Source organism: Sardina pilchardus, chromosome 22, assembly GCF_963854185.1.
Source record: "Sardina pilchardus chromosome 22, fSarPil1.1, whole genome shotgun sequence".
Taxonomy (NCBI): domain Eukaryota; kingdom Metazoa; phylum Chordata; class Actinopteri; order Clupeiformes; family Clupeidae; genus Sardina; species Sardina pilchardus.
This window is the reverse complement of record NC_085015.1, coordinates 27059154-27078844: the sequence shown is the minus strand read 5'-3', so window position 1 is coordinate 27078844 and position 19691 is coordinate 27059154. Positions and strand designations below refer to the sequence as shown.

The following is a 19691-nucleotide window of genomic DNA, read 5'->3' as shown; positions in this document are numbered from 1 at the left end:
CTACAGAAGTTGATTCTTTTAATGCATAAGGGCGCATAATGTTTCACTGGGGTTGAGGAATCTCAGACTTTCACCTCAATTTCAAAAATAATTCTAGTACAGAAAAGTGACAATATGAATTTACACAAATGATTCAATACCTGTCTAAGACTATCACTTGGCCTTTAAGGGAAAAAAAACATTTTAACTCCAATGCAGTAGGACTTGATGTGAAGGGAAACCATTCAATGGACTGAGAAACTGTCGGCATTGGGTTTTTTTGTTGTTAAAGGTCCAGAGGTTTGTATGAAGGTGTAGTCATACTAACATATGAAAAGTAGATCAAACAGTGAGGTACTCCTTGAGTTTGTCCATTATAACTCCCATTTTGTCCATGGGAACCAACATGACTGTGCGATACGGCTTCATCGGCACGTCATCAAATGACCACCTTCCACTCAGGCATGAGTCGGTCTCCTCCTGGACTGAGTACTGGAACTTCACAGAAGCTTGCTGAAGAAAAGAGTTTCAAGAAGTGCTTGGTAAATTTAATAAACTAAACATTTTTGTAATTTTTGCATTATTAAACTGGACAAACTGCAGTGTCCAATATTATACTTCATCACCTTACATATATCTATTTAGGCTACAATGAACTGATGTAAAGTACATGGTCTGAGGTTTCAACATTAGAGACATTTAAAGATATAGTCAGAATAAAGCCAGTTGGAGATACTGATCAGGTTCAGCACTGGCACAGAGATCCATTAACTATTGTAATCTAAATAAAAGGTAATAGTTAAAAGTTATCCCTTTCCGCCCACTACCCTCATATTATACATGCATTTAATTTGTATAAAACGACATACATTTCCTTCCTATTATTATTTTTGTTCATATCATATTTAGTTTGTATAATCGTGATATTATCATGACTTATTTTGGACCTAATGACAGTGTACTGGCCATCAAATTTGTGTCAGTTCTAGCTGTGTCTAACTGCTTATACTTGTAGACTTACATCATGGAAAAATTCCTCCTCTGCATTCACAAACATCATCTCCTCCTTTGGGGCTCCTCTGTTAGGGATGCTCTTCTTCACCTCCTTGCAGGTCTTGCTGATCATCAGACAGTAATGGCATTTCCCACTGGGTTTGTTGGTCCTCTGTGCTTCTAAAATCTCATCTCTGCATCAGAAAGACAACATAATCAGGTTACTCGTCAGTAAATAGATTACAGGGTAAACATATTGTGGATTTTGAACTTGTTAAATGCATTTCAAAATGTCCTGTCCATCTATTATGGTCTACGATGAGGTCTGTTTTGTCCATATTTATAGTTTTGACCTAGAAATGATAGAGTGTGTTGTCTACAGAACCCAAACTGAAGGCTAACCCAAAATGAAGGCTAACCCAAAACGTTTATGACAGGTGATGAAGAATACCAAAAAATCTATAATCAAATAGAGGAAGTGGATAAAAGAGCAGCAAGGCCGGCATTTTAGCTGGCCTATATCAACCATGAAAACTGACTGGGGCCACGACAATCATTTTATGGAGGTACAGACATAAGTATACCTGGATGCTCATCTTGTAAAACTGTAAGCCAAAACATTTGACTCATTTTCTGTCCAAACTACTCATCAAAATGGCCACGCTTACAAGCTTGACATTAATTTTTGCGTGAGCTTGCCATCTTGCTAGGCTACATAGTCTGATGACTTGGCAGGAGATTAGTTTGAAGCAGAATCTGGATTTGGTATCCAGCTGTCCATCTGTGGGACGAATAATCATATCTGGGCCACAGGGTTGGATGAAGACTTTACCGGATCAGGTGATACTATTATAGCTGCCTGCTGAAAATAACAATGTAAACGATAACCTTGGTCCAGTCATTAGCCCGTTAGCATCCTTTCCAAATCGGTAGTATCGGACCATCAGTACAATCAACAGGAATCGGCTCACCAGTTTTACATTCTACAATATATAGACATACAATGACCCAAGTTAACAAGAAAGGTCACCCACCGACAGCAGCATCTAAAACTCTAGTCGGAAGGCAACAGTTAAAATAATTCCTGTGAAAATTCATTCTAAGTACAATTTGTAACTAGGATATTGAAGTCAAACGTATAGAGTAACTGAAATGTTCTTTCAGGCACAATTATATTTTAATTTGTACACAATTTGATATCAATTCCAAATACAATAGATTGCATGACTGCAATGAATTGCAAATAGGAATCATCTACCAATATGGCTCTACTCTCACAGATAAATGTAAGCGCGTGAAGATGGAAGGTGTGTGGGATACTCACTGAAGCTGCTTATGGAGGGGCAGGGCGATCTGGGGGGGCACATTGATGAAGCGCTCGCTCAGCAGCAGCCCCACCGGTTTGGTCGTGTCGTTCAGGGCCTTCTCCAGCTGCTCAGTGACGGTGGGGGGACAGGCCTTCTCACAATGGGCCAGAACCAGCTCCTTAATCTGCTCCACACACTCCACACCCTGCACGGCCCAGGACAAAATAAGGAAATTGCAATCTGATTACTTGCCAGAAGTCTTCTTGATATGAACATATTGAACAAGCATCATCAGCAGTAGTCTAATCTAATTCAAATCTGACCAAGTCCCTCTTAGTGACACTTTGCTCACAATTAAGCACAACAAACACAAAATCCCTTACCTTTCTCTCCGTTAGGTTTAACATACTTATGAAGCCAAACACTTCATCAGGATCTTCATCATCGCTGTCTTCAGGAACATCTGCTTGCTGTGGCATGGTATGATAACGAGTCAATCATTGTAAGAAAAAATAAATAATACAAGTTTTTTGACAATACTATACGTAGGCCTACTGCTCTTACCCGAATGACGCTTCCAATGTGATTCTGCTGGATAATGATGTCGGTGAGCTCAGACATATTAACGTGGGCCTTCAAAAACAACTGCGGGTGGAAATGAAAGTCATTAGGTTTGAGTTCTTTTATGTATTTTTTCATTCAAACAGCTTTGAAGAAAATAGGCCAGAAAGTAGAGGGACACTTACCTGTTGCAGCAACTTCTTTATCCCATTGAAGTCATTGTCTGATATTGTGTGAGCCTCAAAATCAACTACCACCTCCTGAAATTGTCATCAGTTTAGTGTCAGCAACATCAACTTAATGGTAACTGGTCACCAGCACGCATGAAACGAATTTCAAATAATTTGTCTACACACAATGACATGTTCCTGATACCAATGACTCTTAACAACGCTCGGTGCTATAATCAAAAGGTAAAATATGTTCAGATTACATTAACTAGCCCAGGTGTCACGTTACCACTATGATGCTCGTTAGCTTGCTAACGCATGTTAGCTTCGAGTGTTATCGTGAAGACGTTACCTCGTTGATTTCTTCCTCGGACTCATCACTATCTTCTTCTGAGTCCTCATCGTCGTCAATTCTCTCATCTGAGCTGTCGCCTTCATCAGGATTTTCTCCCACACCAACTGCTCGCCTTTTCGCTGATGAAGCCATGCTGCAGCCTGTAGTAGTAGAGCACACCAACAACTCCACGCCGTAAAACTGGGAAAAGGTCAGAGGTTAAAGACAGCCATATGTTAGCGGTAGTGTGAAACTGTTGCGCGTTGTCGACCATTTTGGCTCGAGCTGTACACTTACAACCAATGGAAATAGTGTAACTATATTGAGCCTTCATGTCGGCATTTTCCACAGAGGTCCGCTGTGAAAATGGCTGAGAATTGGAATATACCATTCGCATACGGTGGTGAGAGGAGCGTGATTTTTACATGATATCAGAATAATGTTCCAGAAATAACTTTCAATGTAGAATTCAATCATTTTGTTAAACTGTGCTATTTTGAGATAAATAAAGACTTGTCAGTTATCGGTTCTCTATCAAATCTGAAAAAATGTCGAATATTTGCAAATGTCACCCTTCATAAAGTAAATTCTACTCAGCCGTTTCCTGTAGCGAAAAAAGAGGAAATCGAAAGGACAATATCCTGTGTCTATGTTGTTTTCCATTAAATCACTATAATATCCATAATATCCGAATGCAGAAGACCATTTGCGGTACCGGTACATAAGGAGCCAGATGAATAGCTCAAAAGGACATAAAGTGATGCGCATAGGTAAAGAAATGGCATGCTAGCAAATATTCCCCTTGTGACAGTAACATGTAAACAGTCAAGCCAAACGTTATGATAGAAGTCCTGTACGAATTTTAGTTCTGTTGTCATCTGCCGTTAGGCAGTATGCGCAAGCGACTGCCTTCTGTCTGTTATCAGGAGTCCACTGTATTGGGCGTAAACCGCTTATTCATGGTTTACAAGTTTCTGACAGTCATTTGTGTCATTAGAGATTAAATTGCAGTAACTGCCCTGGTCAATTCTTAATGAAAGTATTGTTGTCAACTTCCACACACACACTCTGCCTCTCCATAGCACACTGAACACACAAGACGACATGAACATTCTGCTTCTGAAAGAACCAAGAGAAGGGGGGAATGGACCAGATCCATACATCAAGGTACATGCGGATGAAGTTGTGCTCATTGTCTCAGACTCTCAGAGCTGTGGCTAAAGATAACGCTTAGGTTGTATTTGCATGAAGGATTAAACAACGCATTACCCCCATCAGAATAAGCATAGTCTTTTCTGTGATTATTTTTAGGAGCTGTCAGCTTTTGGACATAAAGCCACCCTGATCCCTGTGCTCTCTTTCAAATTTGTGTCTTTAGACACATTATCTGAGAAGGTTTGTATGAATTGTTTTGCTGTCCTTCAAGTTGATCTTGCTACCATGATAGTATGAAAAATGGATTTGACTATCTGACTGTGAGGTAAGCTCTTCCCACCGCTTCAATTGACAGGTTTTTCAGCCAGAGAAGTATGGAGGACTTATCTTTACAAGCCCAAGAGCAGTGGAAGCAGTGAAGATGTGTTTAGATGCCAATGACAAGAAAATGGGTACGTGATTAGCCTAGGATATTGTTCCTGAAGTTTCTTTTATGTATTTGCACTTTTCATAGGCCTACATAACTGATCATTATAATTACTTACAAGTACAAACATTATTCTTTCACACATACAGGCATTTGTGGGCGTTTTTGAGTGGTAACTAGGTATGCCATGCTGTTGGAGATGCAAACAAATGCTGCATCACCATTAAGATCACGTAGAAAGGAGATCGGCTCAAGGGTTATAAAAGTGTTTTATCATTATTTGTATAATGAAAGTGTCAACTTTATAGCCATCCATGTGAGTTCGCTTATGGCTCCTTGGCTATAATTTTGGTAACTATAACAAGCTATTTGAGGTCTTTAATTAGAACACTAAACATACTGTATCAGAGGTGCCTAAAGTTGAATTACTCCAGTCTCGATTTCTTGACATTAATCACTCCTATGAAATATTGCTAAATTGTCTATCCAAAGTAAGGTGCCTGTTTTGAAGTTAACTGATGGTTAAATCAACCAAAACTCCAATGTTGTTTGCACCTCCAAGTGGTCTGTGACATACGCTTGTGTGAAAGAATGATATTTCTGCACTTAAACTTCAGTAAAAACCAGCCTCCATGTCAAATTAGAAATGCCAAAGGTATCCACTAGATGTCAGCATTAACCTTATTAGGCCTGTCAAATTCAATATTCATTGCAGATATTCCTATTTTTTCTTTACTCTTGTTTCTTTCTCTTTATTCATTAACCATTTGCATTTTGAGTGAAACTAAGTGTTTCCTTTTTCATTAGAATGGGAGAATTTGAGGAACAAATGGAATGCAAAAGCAATCTACGTTGTTGGGAAGGCGACTGCCTCATTAGGTAAGTTCCCCTCTGAATGATTCACTGTTTATTCCTATTGGCCTAACATAGTTTGTCAAGTTGTTTTAAAACAAAATTCACATCTCATTCACACATATTCTCAGATTCCCTTCATGAGTCTGTATGTATTTCACTTTAAATGATATGACATGACGTGTGTGAATTGTTCAGTGGGGTAGACAAAAAGGTAATAATCTCCTGTTATGTAAACCCAGCTGTGGCGGTGTGACAGGAGAGACTGTGCTACAGTGGCGTGCTACCACAGTTCAGTGCAATTCACACCTCCCTGCTGCTTCCTTCTTCAGTGCATTAGCTAATGATCTGCTAATTGAAGAGGCCTGATGCTGCACAGGCACCTGCACACTTGTGGAATCTATTGGTGCAATTACCTCATGTTCTAGTGAAACCGAGGGCTGGAGTTAAACAGGTCGCAGCATGCTGTGGAAGCGCGAGAGCCCTGCCAATCACCCATCCTCTTTGTTTCCTTTCATTCACTATTGTTTGGGCACCAGGCGCAATGTCCATGTTAGGCCCCGACACCCGTTCACTACCTGTGTCACTTACGACATTGTGATTGTTTGTTTTCTAGAACTGGGTCAGTCATTTTCACTGCAAAAAAGCTCTAGACTTTACTGAATTTGTGATGGAATAGTGACAACTACAAACATGTTTACATGTCAAGACAGATATGTTGTATTTCACTCACAGTTTGACATCAAGAGTAACAACTGTAAAGCTGGTTAGAGAAGATTTTACCAATGGACAGGCTAGCATATTATGTCGATTTACAGTCTTGAGTCTTGAGTCATGGTTCTTCTGTTCAATGTTCAATATTTTACCTCAAGTGTTTTGTGATGTACACTGCCTGCATGGTGTGTAAATAATGAATGTTATATTCCTTCTTTCTTTTGTTCTGGTTTTCAGTGGAGGAGTTGGGCTTATCCCCTGTGGGAGAGGACACAGGGACTGCAGATGTTTTGTCACGCCTCATTCTTGAAAGTATGAAAGCAATTGTCATCTCTGCTATAGTTATCCATAAATGCATTTTTCTCAAACTACAGTATGTGTGCTGTATTAACTCTTTACGTAATGTGTGCGTCACAGGGGAAGACCCGAGTATAATGCCACTCTTTTTTCCATGTGGCTCCATCAAAAGGGAGGTCTTGCCAACAGCACTGAGAGAAAATCGTAAGGGCAACTCTTTCAAGTTGATGAAAAGGCCAATTATGCTTTAGGCAATGTCTGCTTTAAAAATATATATATATACTGTATATATATATATATATATATATATATATATATAATATTTTTCTAGCAGCCCCTAGTGATACGCCTGGCCTTACTGGCTGGTCACAAATCTATTTGTGCAGCATAATATACACTGCACATACCACTTTAGTTCAGGGATTTGTGGACTCATGCAGACTAATTGAATACCCTCTGTCCTGACAACACTGCAATATTCTGAAACTCATAGTGACTAATTCCCCAAGGGCCAGTGTAATTGCCAGCTATACATGTCGCATATAGCTCTGCAAATGTGAGTGTTTTTATTCGCCTCGTTTTTCTTCTTTCCCTCCTCTCAAGGGATCCCTTTGGAGACCCTGACTGTCTATCAGACAGCACAACACCCAGACTTGGAGAAAAACCTGACCAATTATTTCACCCAGCAGGTAAACAGTCAGATATGTAAACACACAGAGTCTCCACGACACATGAGCACTACTGGCTAGGTCATTATTAATGATATAATGGATTGTTTAATTATTGAGAGCAGAGACAAGTAAATAACGCTGGTAAATAATGAAGACCTCCCACTGTGACGCTCTCTTGCTTTTAACCTCTGTATTGCTCTCGGCTGCAGAAGATATTGATTCTGCCATACATTATATAGTATACCTACTATATTAATACCCAGAAATCCAACACCAGTGGCTCTATGACACAGCTCTCAAATATAATCCTACACATTCCATGCATAAATGAATGCAGATGAGTCCTGCTCTAGTAGATGGCAGATTCCTTTATTGAACCTTTACTGATTTGAACGTTCATGGCAGCATTTCAGGATGCCTGTTCATTTTCTGATTTGTTCCCCTCCCAGTACTCTTAATTCAGAGCTTATCAGCAATTTGTGTCAGGATCATAATTAAAGCAGTTGTGCCATTATGTTTCATAAACACCATGTTGCACAAACGCGCTCACAGGGTGTTCCTGCCAGCGTCGCTTTCTTCAGTCCGTCGGGGGTGAACTTCTGCCTGGAGACGGTGCGGAGGCTGGCTGGGCCTCAGCTGAGCCAGATTAAGGTACTGACCACGCTCCCCGCGGAGATAAATGCCCACCAGCGGCACTCGCCTCTCCAGTGTGCACAGGCTCTCAGGGCGCCAGGCATCAGCGTAATTGCTGGATGTACATGCGCTCTCACACCAGCTGCAAGCCTCCGCCAGCGCTGGCACAGACGCGGCCCTGCTGGCATACTGATCGACACTTAGCAGCCGACGAATCCCTAATGCTGTTTATCTTTTTTTCTCATCAAAACTCAAGGAATCTCCATAATTGTAATTGTGAAAGATGGAGTGGGGAATCATTACATTAATGCCACACATTAATGTCCCCAACCTCTTTCATTCCATCTAACTTGGGGATCGTTTCAGCTGCCTTTGTGCATTTTGCCTAAACAACCTCCCTTTGCTTTCTGCCTGTTTAGTATTCAAACGCTGTACATGAAATTGTGGTTTTTCCCTGATCTTTGTTATTACCTGGTGCATTCGTGATGTACATTAACTTTTCCTCTTTTTCCAGTTTGCTGCTATCGGCCCCACCACAGCAGATGCTTTGTCAGCAGAGGGGCTGCCTGTCAGTGGTTCTGCGGAGAAGCCCACTGCTCAGCACCTAGCAGCAGCCATAGCTCAGGCTCTGTAGACGCAGCCATCACTTTCAATCGCTCAGCACTCTATGGAGCCAACACGGATGCCTACACTCATATGCATATATGCATAGATCTGTTACATCATTTAGATGAACTGAGATGATGACATTTCACCGAATAGAATCATTTTTACCATAGATGTACACACCGACGATCCTCAGCAGAAATGTCACCTTGCTTTTGCTGTTACATAGCAGCTGTTTTCAGGTAGCAATGTGGCTCCTTCACCTCATATTAAGTACTGTGTGCTGTAGCCGTATATTCAGTATCAGTTTTTACTGTCACATCTGGTGCCACTGACAACTGATTGATGTGTTTGTTATTTATGTGTTCAATGTGAAATCTGATGCACTTGTGGTGTTGCACTACTGATGAGTTTTGGTGTTGTATTTTATGCCTTATTAAGTCTGTCATTTTCCCAATGATGATGAGGAAGATGTAGAGACTGACATGAAATTGCTTTGATTAATTTTCAGAAATGCTATAAAAAAATAAAGCCCTCCTTTCATCATTCAACATTTGTGTCTTAATTTGTACGATATCAACACGAATAGACTGGTTGCCTAGTTACAGAGTAGACTTATATTTAATGTTGTCCTTATTTTGAAATTAATATGATAGGCCTATTGTTAATGAGATGGAAATTAGGCTAAACTAGTTCAGTGCTCGTTTGAAAATGAAGAGATAAATGGTGAGGACTTCTATGTCAACACTGATGGGTAATCTTATCCTGACAGATTTTACAGAAGTGACAAGTTGTCGAAAGCTTGCCAAGTTTTTGGCAATGATGTGTTAAAAAGGGGAGGATGAGAGGCTTTCTCCTGGTTATCCTGGTTAGGCCAGTATGGTATCCCGGAGGTGGAGCATCCGGTGGACGCATATAATGAAAGCGGAGGTTGTAACTTAGCAGTGGGTCATTCGACACGGACTAGGCCACAGTACTTTCTTCTGTTTTGACCTATATGCACTCAACGATGCTTACGCTTGTACAGCTGATCTCTTTCTTTAGTTCGACCATCATCGGCGCAGGGTTTGCGGAGAAACTCTTCCATAATCGTGACCATTCCGATGTAGTGATACCCCCTTCACATCAAGCAGAACTAATTACGGATACGGATACAGCAGAGGTAATGTCTTCTATGTTACTACACCGTTTTTTGTTTGGATGTCTTGTTTGTGTGATGATTTTCATCAGTAGACCTGCGACGATTAGGTGATGGCATGCAAAATGAAATGGGCCTTTCGTTATTGAAGGCCCTCCATGCGCTTTTTTATTTTAATGTTATTCAAAACCAGTTATCACCAGGTCATGTCATGTCACGTTAGTCATGTGTCACTAAAGTTGTAATGCTCATGTTTAGGGGTTTCTCTCCAAATATGGCTTCATAAAGCCTGTAAATTGGGAAGACAATCAATGGGATGAGGATGAATCATCAGGAGCCTTTACCTCTGGAGACATGATGTCCCTCATTCAAGAAGGAGACCGAACATTGTGGTCAGGCTATGACAAAGACCCCACTGGGAATACACAGTTCATAACCGCTCTCAAGGAGTTCCAGAGGGTGACAGGCTTGCCTGTGACAGGCCTGTTTGATGACGCCACCAAAGCCGCCATGAACAAGCCGCGCTGCGGGGTCCCTGATAAAGAGGAAGACTCCAACACTACTGCTGAGCATAACACAACCACAACGGATGGGGACAGCACCAAGCACAGCAACAGTACTGAAACTGACCAACAACAAATCAAGGATCCTGACAACAGAACTATGGGTTCCAAACAGGACCGTACTCATAGGCAAAGGTTCCCTCGTAAGAAACGCCACTTGGCTGCCCTGTTGGGCAAGAGCAGGAGAAGAAGGGAGGGAGAGATGGGCTACATGGCCTTCTCTAAGACGCTGCTGAGGTGGAGGCTCATTGGGGAGGGCTACAGCAGCCAGCTGTCCATTGACGACCAGAGGTACATCTTCAGGCTGGCCTTCAGGATGTGGAGTGAGGTCTCTCCTCTCAAGTTTGTGGAGGATTCGCGCTCCGCTCTGGAGGACATTGACATCAGGCTGGGCTTTGGAACAGGTTTGGCATACACGACTGTCACATTGTTTCTGGCACATTGATACATTTTCCAATTTCAATGTAATATTGGATATAACCCTCCATTATGGGTGGCTTACAAAAATAATTTGTTTTGTTTTATTAATCCTATTAATGCAGTGTATGAACTGCATCCCCTGGCTCAAATTCACAATTAGCATTTTTATTGTGAGCTTTTTTGTCTTCAACCATTCTGCCCAGATAATAAGTTATTTAATCCATTCAGTGTAGAGCACTTGTGCCCTCTAATGAATCAATTCTGTTTAATACAGTCCTTTATATTCTCTCCACAGGGCGACACTTAGGCTGCACTCAGAGATTTGATGGCGCAGGGCGTGAGTTTGCTCATGCGTGGTTCCTTGGAGACATACACTTTGATGACGACGAACATTTCACCGCCCCTAACGCCGGGGATGGGATCAGCCTGCTCAAAGTGAGTCCATGACGCATGTGCCACGATTCAGTCTTTTATGGAGCATTTCAACTATGTAGGGAGTATAGTTGACTTCTAGCTTGACTTGCTTTGCCTCTTGGCATAGTAGAACTAAATGAGTTCATTATGTGAACGCTATAGTAGGATTGTAGGGAAGGCAAGCAAAAGACTCACATGGCTGAGAGTCCTGGCTCACTTATATGTGTGCTGATGGTGATGTGCTAATGCCTAATTGTGTTTGGTCAACCAGTGGTGACTATTTTGGGTGTCCTGTACGTCCACAGGTGGCTGTGCATGAGATTGGGCATGTGCTGGGGTTGCCACATATCTATAAGCCTGGCTCCATCATGCAGCCCAGCTACCTTCCCCAGGAGTCCAGCTTTGAGCTCGACTGGCAAGACAGGAAAGCCATTCAGCATCTTTACGGTATGCATGTCCCTGTCTTTAAGAGCTCCCTCTCTCTTTAGGTCAAATCTACCATCAGTGTAAATCTGCTCAGAGAGTGTGCTTTGTGTTACACTAACATCAGAAGCATAGTGGAGAAGGGAAGCTAAATAAGAGGCCCATTGATGACATTAGTACACATGTCAGTCAAATCTTATCTTCATTTTTGCACCAATTCTCATCACATGACATTATGCCAGATCATAACATTCATATGCGAATCAGCCTTTGTACCCAAACGTAAATGTAAAAGATCTATCCAGATTACAATTCATTAAAGATAATAATCAGTATAGTCCAGGAAACCAAATAAAGAATGCACCAGCACTCTCAGGCCTGAATACATCAACATATCATTTGATGTTCCATAAACCTCACTGCCTTTAATTTGAACATGAATGCAATCACTTGTCAGCAGCCTGCCATGTGGCTGCAGTGCAGTCTGCAGTGTATCTGAATAAATAGAGACCAGTCACTCAGATTAACTGTTAAGACAACTATGCATAAAGTATTTCTTCCTATTTATGCTGGTGCTATTATGACAACAAAATAATTAATAGAATGGTGGTGATATAGACAATCAATACTTCAATAAAGGCTGTTCTGATAATGTATTGTCCATTTTTCCTTTGTTCCATGGTCTATATTGGATCTATAAGGATCCATATTGTGGTGACTTCATTTATCCTTGAATGAATCATGAATCATGAATAACCACTAATTTGAAAGTTAATATGTTGATGTTGATTGATTGAATGAATATGGCGTTGAGGGCCTGTGTTTGTAAGGGAGAATTATATATATATATGTATATATATTATGTTATTAACCAGTGTTTAAAGGGCTTTACCTCAGAGCAAACCTGCCACTGAGCTTGTTAACACCAGGTTAAAGGTACACTATGCAGGTTTAGGTCTATTTTATTTTACTCTGCTGTGGTAAAGTACCCCCCTTTACAAAATGAAAATTCTTTTGTTGTGGAGGTGGAGGATTAACAGGCAAACAATTATGATTATGAATAAGGCCAATTCACCCTTTGCTCGGTTGTTGATGCATTTTAAATAGCCCACTGTGGTCTTATTATGGCTATTGCTTTGGAGACGGGTCTAGGCCTATCTATCTATATTTATTTCTATCTATCTATCTATCTATCTATCTATCTATCTATCTGTCTATCTATATATCTATCTTTGTCTGGATGGATGGAACAAACAATCACAGAAAACAGATGGACTGACGAATTATTTAGTTGAAGCAAAAACAAAATATGGACCGTCTGGTCTCGCCCCTCTCCTCTCTTGCTCTCTTCCTCTCCAGTTTGTCTGCCTCTTTTTTCTTCAGAGCTTCCCTCCTCTTCTTCTCCTTCAGCTCTGCCTTCTGGATCTTCTCCAGCTTCTTCCTGGTCCTCTCCTCCAACTGACTCCTCTTTTTCTGTTCAGCAGCTCTGATCTTCTCCTCCTTTTTAATGGCTTCAGCCTGGAGACGTGCCAGCTTTTCCTCCAACTGTTTGTCAATCTTCTCCAGCCGCATCTGTTGTTGAACAATGACCTGTTTGGCTTTCTGGCTGCTGAAGCTCAGAGACTAAAGAAAAAAAAAATAGAATGTTTTGGGTTAATTATGAAGTGGATTGAAGAAAGATCCCGTCTAAGATTGTGCATAATCAAACATGGTTTAATTACAGTTGTTCATGACAACTGTGCGTTAAGTTACCTGGAGGCCATCGTCAAGGCTCAGCTTGATGTTGCTGATGACCTCTCGAGCAGGTCCGTCTGACACCTGAGGAACAGACACCTGAGGAAAACAGACAACTTATTATTTTAGTTTGCCACCGTGTTGGGTATGAATATATAGATGGGATGTGGGGAAACGTGATATTTACCACCATCCTTCTTTCAGCCTGGCTTTTCAGCTGCTGTAGCCACTGTTGCTTGCTGGTGGCAGCAGTCAGTGCCATTGACAGGGTGCTGTCCACCCTCTCTTGGGTCCATCTGATCCAGTTGTCAGATTCCGCCTTAGCACGCTCTGGGTCATGCAGTATAATGTCATCATAATTATAGGCAAACTCCTTCTCCAGGAGAGAGACTACCCTCTGGTGTTCTTTTGCCAGAGGTAGGGCGACAAGTTTCTCTCTTTCCACCTCTGCTTTCTCTGCCAGCGATGTCACTGACCGTTGGAGTAAGCGTATGTCCAAGAGTATGTTCTCCTCTGTATTATAGAGGTCTGCCTGTATCGTTGCCTCAGTCCTGGCTTTCTCGTCTTGCCACTCCTTGGCCTCTGCTTTAATGGACTGGTCCATCTTGCCAAGTAACTGCACCAGGTTTTCGAGAGTGGCTCTCATGGCACACTCTCTGTCCTGTGCATCTTTGGCCTTACAGGCGAGAAATTCTCTCAGCTTCTCAACTGTTGCAGGGCTGAGTTCTGCTTTCAGAGCCTCACTGAGTTCATCCATTATTGAAATCCTGGAAAATATAGGCATCAATATGTTTAGTTTCCAGTCAGTGCTGGTTAGCCTACCTTTAAATGTCCAGAATAAGCCTATTCATCTCTGCCTGTAATTTACATACAGCTACACTTCATGATTAGGCCTAGGTTGTTGGTGTTCGTTATTAGGCCTTATATTTGCCTAACTGTTGAAATATGTCATACCCATCTAGAAATAGCTGTAGAATAATTCATTTTCAAGCTCACCTGACAGAAGACTTTCCAAAATCACCTTGATGGACTGACTGTGAAGGTTGCTCTCGGTTGTGAATTTGTGATAAGAATGATGCAGTATGATGAATAGCCCAATACAAATAAATTATTGGAACAATCTATGTAAAATATGTTTTGTTGTTGTTGAGGAGCACTAGAATACACTCGCCATGCAGTAACGATCGCAGTCTGAAAATGAATACAAAACAGACTTACTGAATGCACTTAAACGTTCTAGATTGCGTCATTGTTATTACGTAGAAATATTAATGGCAATTCGATTATGACGTCATAATAGCCAGTCTATGTAGCCTATTTCGGAAGTCATTGTGGCAAAGATTGTTATGGTATTTAGCAAAAATTTGGTAATACTATAGCCTAAGGTAAATAAAGAGAATAGGCCTACTACACAAACCATAACGCATATGAAGCGCTCAATAAACTAAGTGCACGTTGAACAAATATGCTCTTGAACCCTCTTGAAATACCAAAAACTATCACAGGAACGGAGAGCACTGAGTGACTCATTCCACCAACAAGGAACCACTGAGAAAAATAATTTGCCCTGTCGTTTATAGCTGGTCAACGTAACAGACGCACTTAACAAGACCGCTGCTGGCGGTTAAGATAGCAGGGAGCAGATCCATTCAGTAGCCTAACCAGTAGCCTAGAAGAGTTGCGTGTCCTCTTTGGCTGATTGAGACTAATAAGGATCTTTGGCAAAATTACTTCAGTTCGTTGACTTATTAGCCAGGGCTATCTATCGAAAACCGTTAGGCTAGTAATCGTGTTTTTGTTTGTTTGTTTATTTGTAAATGTCTGTTTTGACTCATGGCAATACATTTCTTTTTTATGCATTCTGGTTTCAACTATATGATCATTTTACCAAAGCATTTACGTTTTATAAAATGTATAGACTTGAAAAAAAAAAGAACCTTGACTCATTTTCTTCAGTAATTTGGGTGTAATTCACAAACAGTAGGCCTATAAAAAAGAATCAAGAATCACAATATAAAAGTGAACCTGGTGTTTTAGGTTTCATTGTCAGGAGTCTTCTTTTCTCTTAATACTAACTGCATGGTCTTCTAATATCTGCTGTTTCCAGACCATTCCAACAATAACATTCAGTCTACTTTTGTGTATACCGCTAGATCAGTAAATTCTTTCCTCAGTGTTCAGACAACTATGCATAAAGTATTTCCTCCTATTTATGCTGGTGCTATGACAAGAAAATGATTAATAGAATGCAGGGTCACATTTGGGCTTTGGACAGGACCCAGCTATACAACATATTTTCACAGTTTGTGCTAAATGCATTTAAGCAATTGAGCAGTCATATAGAGCATGATTGTGCCTTCTAATAATAATAGTAGTCTTTTTCTATGATATTGTAGATGTTAATTGTTTCTGTTATAACAACCCACACTTATTTTTTGTTTTTATACAGTACTATCCATACCATATACTATACAATGCTATGCCATGCTATTGAAACACATGCGTTCTTGGGAAGCCTCCATCTCACTGCCTGGCTCACTCTCTCCACCCTATAGGCAGCTGTAAGGGTCGCTTCAGCACAGTGTTTGATTGGATCAGGAAGGAGAGGACTCCCTATGGGGAGGTGAGGGTCCGTTTCAACACGTACTTCATGCGCGACGGCTGGTACTGGCTGTACGAGAACCGCAACAACCGCACTCGCTACGGTGACCCCGTAGCTGTGCAGGTGGGCTGGGATGGCCTACCAGCCAGGGGTGTGGATGCGTACGTTCACGTGTGGACGCGCGGAATCGATGCCATCTATTTCTTCAAAGGTAGGCTAATACTCTATCCCACAAAACTCCCCCAGGTCCCAAGTTCATAAAATATGAGCTCAGGAATGACCGTGGTCAGTGTTCTAATGGCACTGCTTATTGGAATGTAAAGAATAGCTCCACATAAAGCAGAGGTTTCCCAAAGCAGCGTTAGTCTGCCACAGAGTGACCTTGGCACAGCTGGGCTCTCAGCCTCTTGATTCTCCGCAGCAGTCCTGTCAGTGTGTGGTGGCACTGCATAGCTAAAGAGATGTGCTGCTCTTGTGCAAATGTCCTCCAACGCATTGGTTATGCCGGGCAGGTACTCAGTTCTGGAGATATGACACTGAGAATGACCAGGTATTCACAGAGGACCAGGAGGGTCAGCGCTACCCCAGGCCCATCTCCGCAGGCTTCCCTGGGGTGCCCAGCCCCATCGACACGGCCTTCTATGACAGAAGAGATTCTCACGTCTACTTCTTCAGAGGGGCTCTAGTAAGTGCATGCATCTTTTCTCTACAACCTCATTTCAGGTGTGAAGCAAAGAGATTTGGTCACAACATTAATAATTCTCACTCTACCTACGTGAACAGTATTTCTGACAGAAATTCTTCCCTGAAAGAACATGTAGTAACTGGTACAGTAATTTTTTTGTGTATTTGCCGCTTTTGTTTTAAGTCGCAGGACAGTGTTTTATGCAAATAAAAATTAACAAAATCAAATTAATACCATATTATGTATTAGCCTCATACTGTAGCAGAAGACATTTTGAAAAATCAATGTATAAGCCACGTCTAATAGTTGAGAAATTACGGTAGTACTGTAAGTGCATTCATCCATAGCCTACTATTTCATTTTTGGTGTAAAAGAAAAGATTTGTTCACAACAATTAGCAATTATATGAGCAACATTATTGACAGAAATTATTCCCTGAAAGAACATAAGTTTCATTATTATGCAGTTTTGCCTTGCAATTCATTACTATTTAGTGGGGACAACCAAGATAGATAGAACCTCTTCTGAACCATTTTTCTTTTGTAGGTGTATGCCTTTGATGTGAAAGCCAAGCGCTTGGCAATGGGGTACCCAAAGAAGATCACACAGGTGTTCCCGGCAGTGTTGCCTGGTGACCATCCTGTTGCTAACCTGGATGTAGCGTACTTCTCTTACACACACAATGCCATTTTCCTACTGAAGGACACCCGGTACTGGAGGGTGGTTGGCAGCAGAGATCGCAGGAGGAGACCCTCACTGCCTTACAATAGCCTACTGCCACACCGGGAAGTTGACCAGCAGTGGCTTGACATCTGCAATGTCCACAGCACAGCACTGAGGGTAGCTCGCAGGTGAACATCTGTGTCAAAATGCGAAACCTTCTGCCCATGATCGTGATCCCAAGAAAATAGCAGTGCAAATTCATATATCAGGGGACAAGCGCATATATCCTTTGCCTATAACTCTGCCTTTATTTTCAGTGTTTATACTGTATGTAATATGCTAAAAGCTTTCCAGTATGTACAGGTTCTGTAAAAATATACATACTGTACATGGCCATGTTTGTACTGTATACCATATGTGGACAAAAGCAGAAATGTTGGCTTTCTTAAATGTAATATATTAAATATTTTATTTTTGGTCCATTTGTTGTGTACATTATTTCACAGACTATATCAATGAAAGATAAATGAACAGCATGTTCTAGGTTGCTGGCATCCCTCTGATAGGACCATGTTTTGCAAATGGCCTTTTCTTAAAAGCAGTGTAATATCAGTTTCTAATCCACTGCTACACTACCTGCCTGGCTTTTATATGGCCCTCAAGCACCAGAAGGACTAGTGATGGCATTTAGCATAAAACATCACACCACTCTGTCTCTCATACGCATAGCATGCATTCACAAATGGATTCTGCAAATGCCTGAAAGCTCACTCATAGCTTCAGTTATGCCACCAGCCTGATCATGTTCTGCTGCTAGCAGTAGCATTTTTCTGTGCTCTGTAAGAAAAGTGAACTCACAGTCTGGTCGTAATACAGATTGTGATGTAAGTAGAATTGTTAAATTCTCTACATTCTTTTGAAAATTATGATTATGGTTACACTGATCAACCATTTAGGTTAAACACAGTTGGACAGAAATTGTATAACTTGGCACAATACATTGTAAAAGCCTGAGCATTTGTGAGGGGAAGAATACATAACCATCTAGCACATTTATCTGTTGCCTGTTCTGAAATCAAGGGTGATTGCACAGTACGCAACTGTGAAAGGTTATTTGTCATCCACTGGTCCTGTCAATACTGAAAGCCTTGTTTAAACACGCTTTCATCCCTCAACCAACGCCACTGTAATTCCCAAATGTCATCTGACATTTCTTATGCCAGTCTTTTTTTTTCATCCTCTCTCTCACACACACTCTCTCTCTCTTTCCTTCTTGCTCTTTTCTTTTCCTTCTCTTTTCTCCCTCCTCCTCTCACCCCTCCTCTCAAAAGCTGATGCATGTAAATGAAATGGCCTTTGGGCGTGAGTTAAGAGCTTCTCTGTGCACACCAAGACCCAGCAGTAATCATTTTGGATATGTGACTGAAGGAGTAGCACAGCCCAGGGATGAAATGATTTGCTGATTAAGAGACTGAACTAATCAGTGGTAATTTATGCATGGGGCTCCCATAGCCTAGTCCTTGATGCAGCAAGTAAGAGATACTGTTTAGCCAAAAAAAAGCTCTTGCTGTTTTCAAAAGAAGATCATAGCAACACACTTATATTCCTTTAATACACAGACCTCCTCGGTTATATAGTATTAAGACATGAGGGTCATTGTAGGAACCATAGCACTTTGGAATTACAGCTCAAAGATGTGGATGGAATTGTCAAGATTATTTCATTCTAATGTATGTGACTTCAAGCAAAAATATGCTAATATTAATATCCAACTACTATATCTATTGGAATTAAATGGAAAATAATGATCAGCAGTGTGCAGTGGCTCTATAGCCATGACCCTTCCCCTAGAGACACCCCACTCTACATTCTGATGACCACCTGTCCATTACTGTAACACACAAACCTCAGAGGCGATTGATGTGATGTTCACTTAACAGTTCTTTCACAAAAGCCTGGAGGTGGAGAGAGGGGGTTGATTGTGCTGCTATTTACTCCAAAGTCTCAGTGTATTTTATGTCGGAATCTATTTGAGAGACTACTGTAAATTCTGAGAGTGGAGGGCTCAAAAACAGATGAATAACACTCAGTGTGACAGCCCATCTCATCTATACATCAGCAAGGCTGGGCTAGAAGAACAGATATCGATTCTCAAATCAATACATTCTGCGAGCAGCTTCAGCTCATTCGGCTCATTTAAAGAGATTAAGCTCCTGCTGGGCTTCAAATAACCTGCACAAAGCTCGAGGCGGACCAGAGGCTTTATTAATAAATAGAAGTAAAAATCAATTACAAGCAGAATTACAAAATAGCGCGATGAAGTGGAGGCAGACATGGATGTGGCTGGAAA

The 19691-nt window shown here is 41.2% G+C and overlaps 2 protein-coding genes across 2 annotated transcripts; one reads left to right on the top strand and one right to left on the bottom strand.

Moving 5' to 3' along the window:
- Nucleotide 1: 1 nt before the first annotated feature.
- Nucleotides 2-3556, bottom strand: bccip (BRCA2 and CDKN1A interacting protein). The gene is made up of 7 exons (XM_062525676.1): nucleotides 3363-3556; nucleotides 3026-3100; nucleotides 2844-2924; nucleotides 2663-2749; nucleotides 2297-2484; nucleotides 1001-1166; nucleotides 2-492 (listed from the first exon to the last, which is right to left on the bottom strand). The coding sequence occupies exons 1-7, from the start codon at nucleotides 3495-3497 to the stop codon at nucleotides 322-324; spliced, it is 903 nt and encodes a 300-aa protein (XP_062381660.1). The 5' UTR covers nucleotides 3498-3556; the 3' UTR covers nucleotides 2-321.
- Nucleotides 3557-3959: 403 nt separating this feature from the next.
- On the top strand, nucleotides 3960-17533 carry mmp21 (matrix metallopeptidase 21). Its single transcript, XM_062525750.1, has 17 exons — nucleotides 3960-4114; nucleotides 4427-4511; nucleotides 4855-4951; nucleotides 5734-5805; nucleotides 6730-6804; nucleotides 6910-6993; nucleotides 7393-7478; nucleotides 8013-8111; nucleotides 8608-8718; nucleotides 9667-9861; nucleotides 10096-10448; nucleotides 10524-10804; nucleotides 11116-11255; nucleotides 11540-11681; nucleotides 15947-16204; nucleotides 16506-16678; nucleotides 17225-17533. Exons 2-17 carry the CDS (start codon nucleotides 4449-4451, stop codon nucleotides 17531-17533), a joined length of 2538 nt encoding a protein of 845 aa, XP_062381734.1. The 5' UTR covers nucleotides 3960-4114; nucleotides 4427-4448.
- Nucleotides 17534-19691: the final 2158 nt, after the last annotated feature.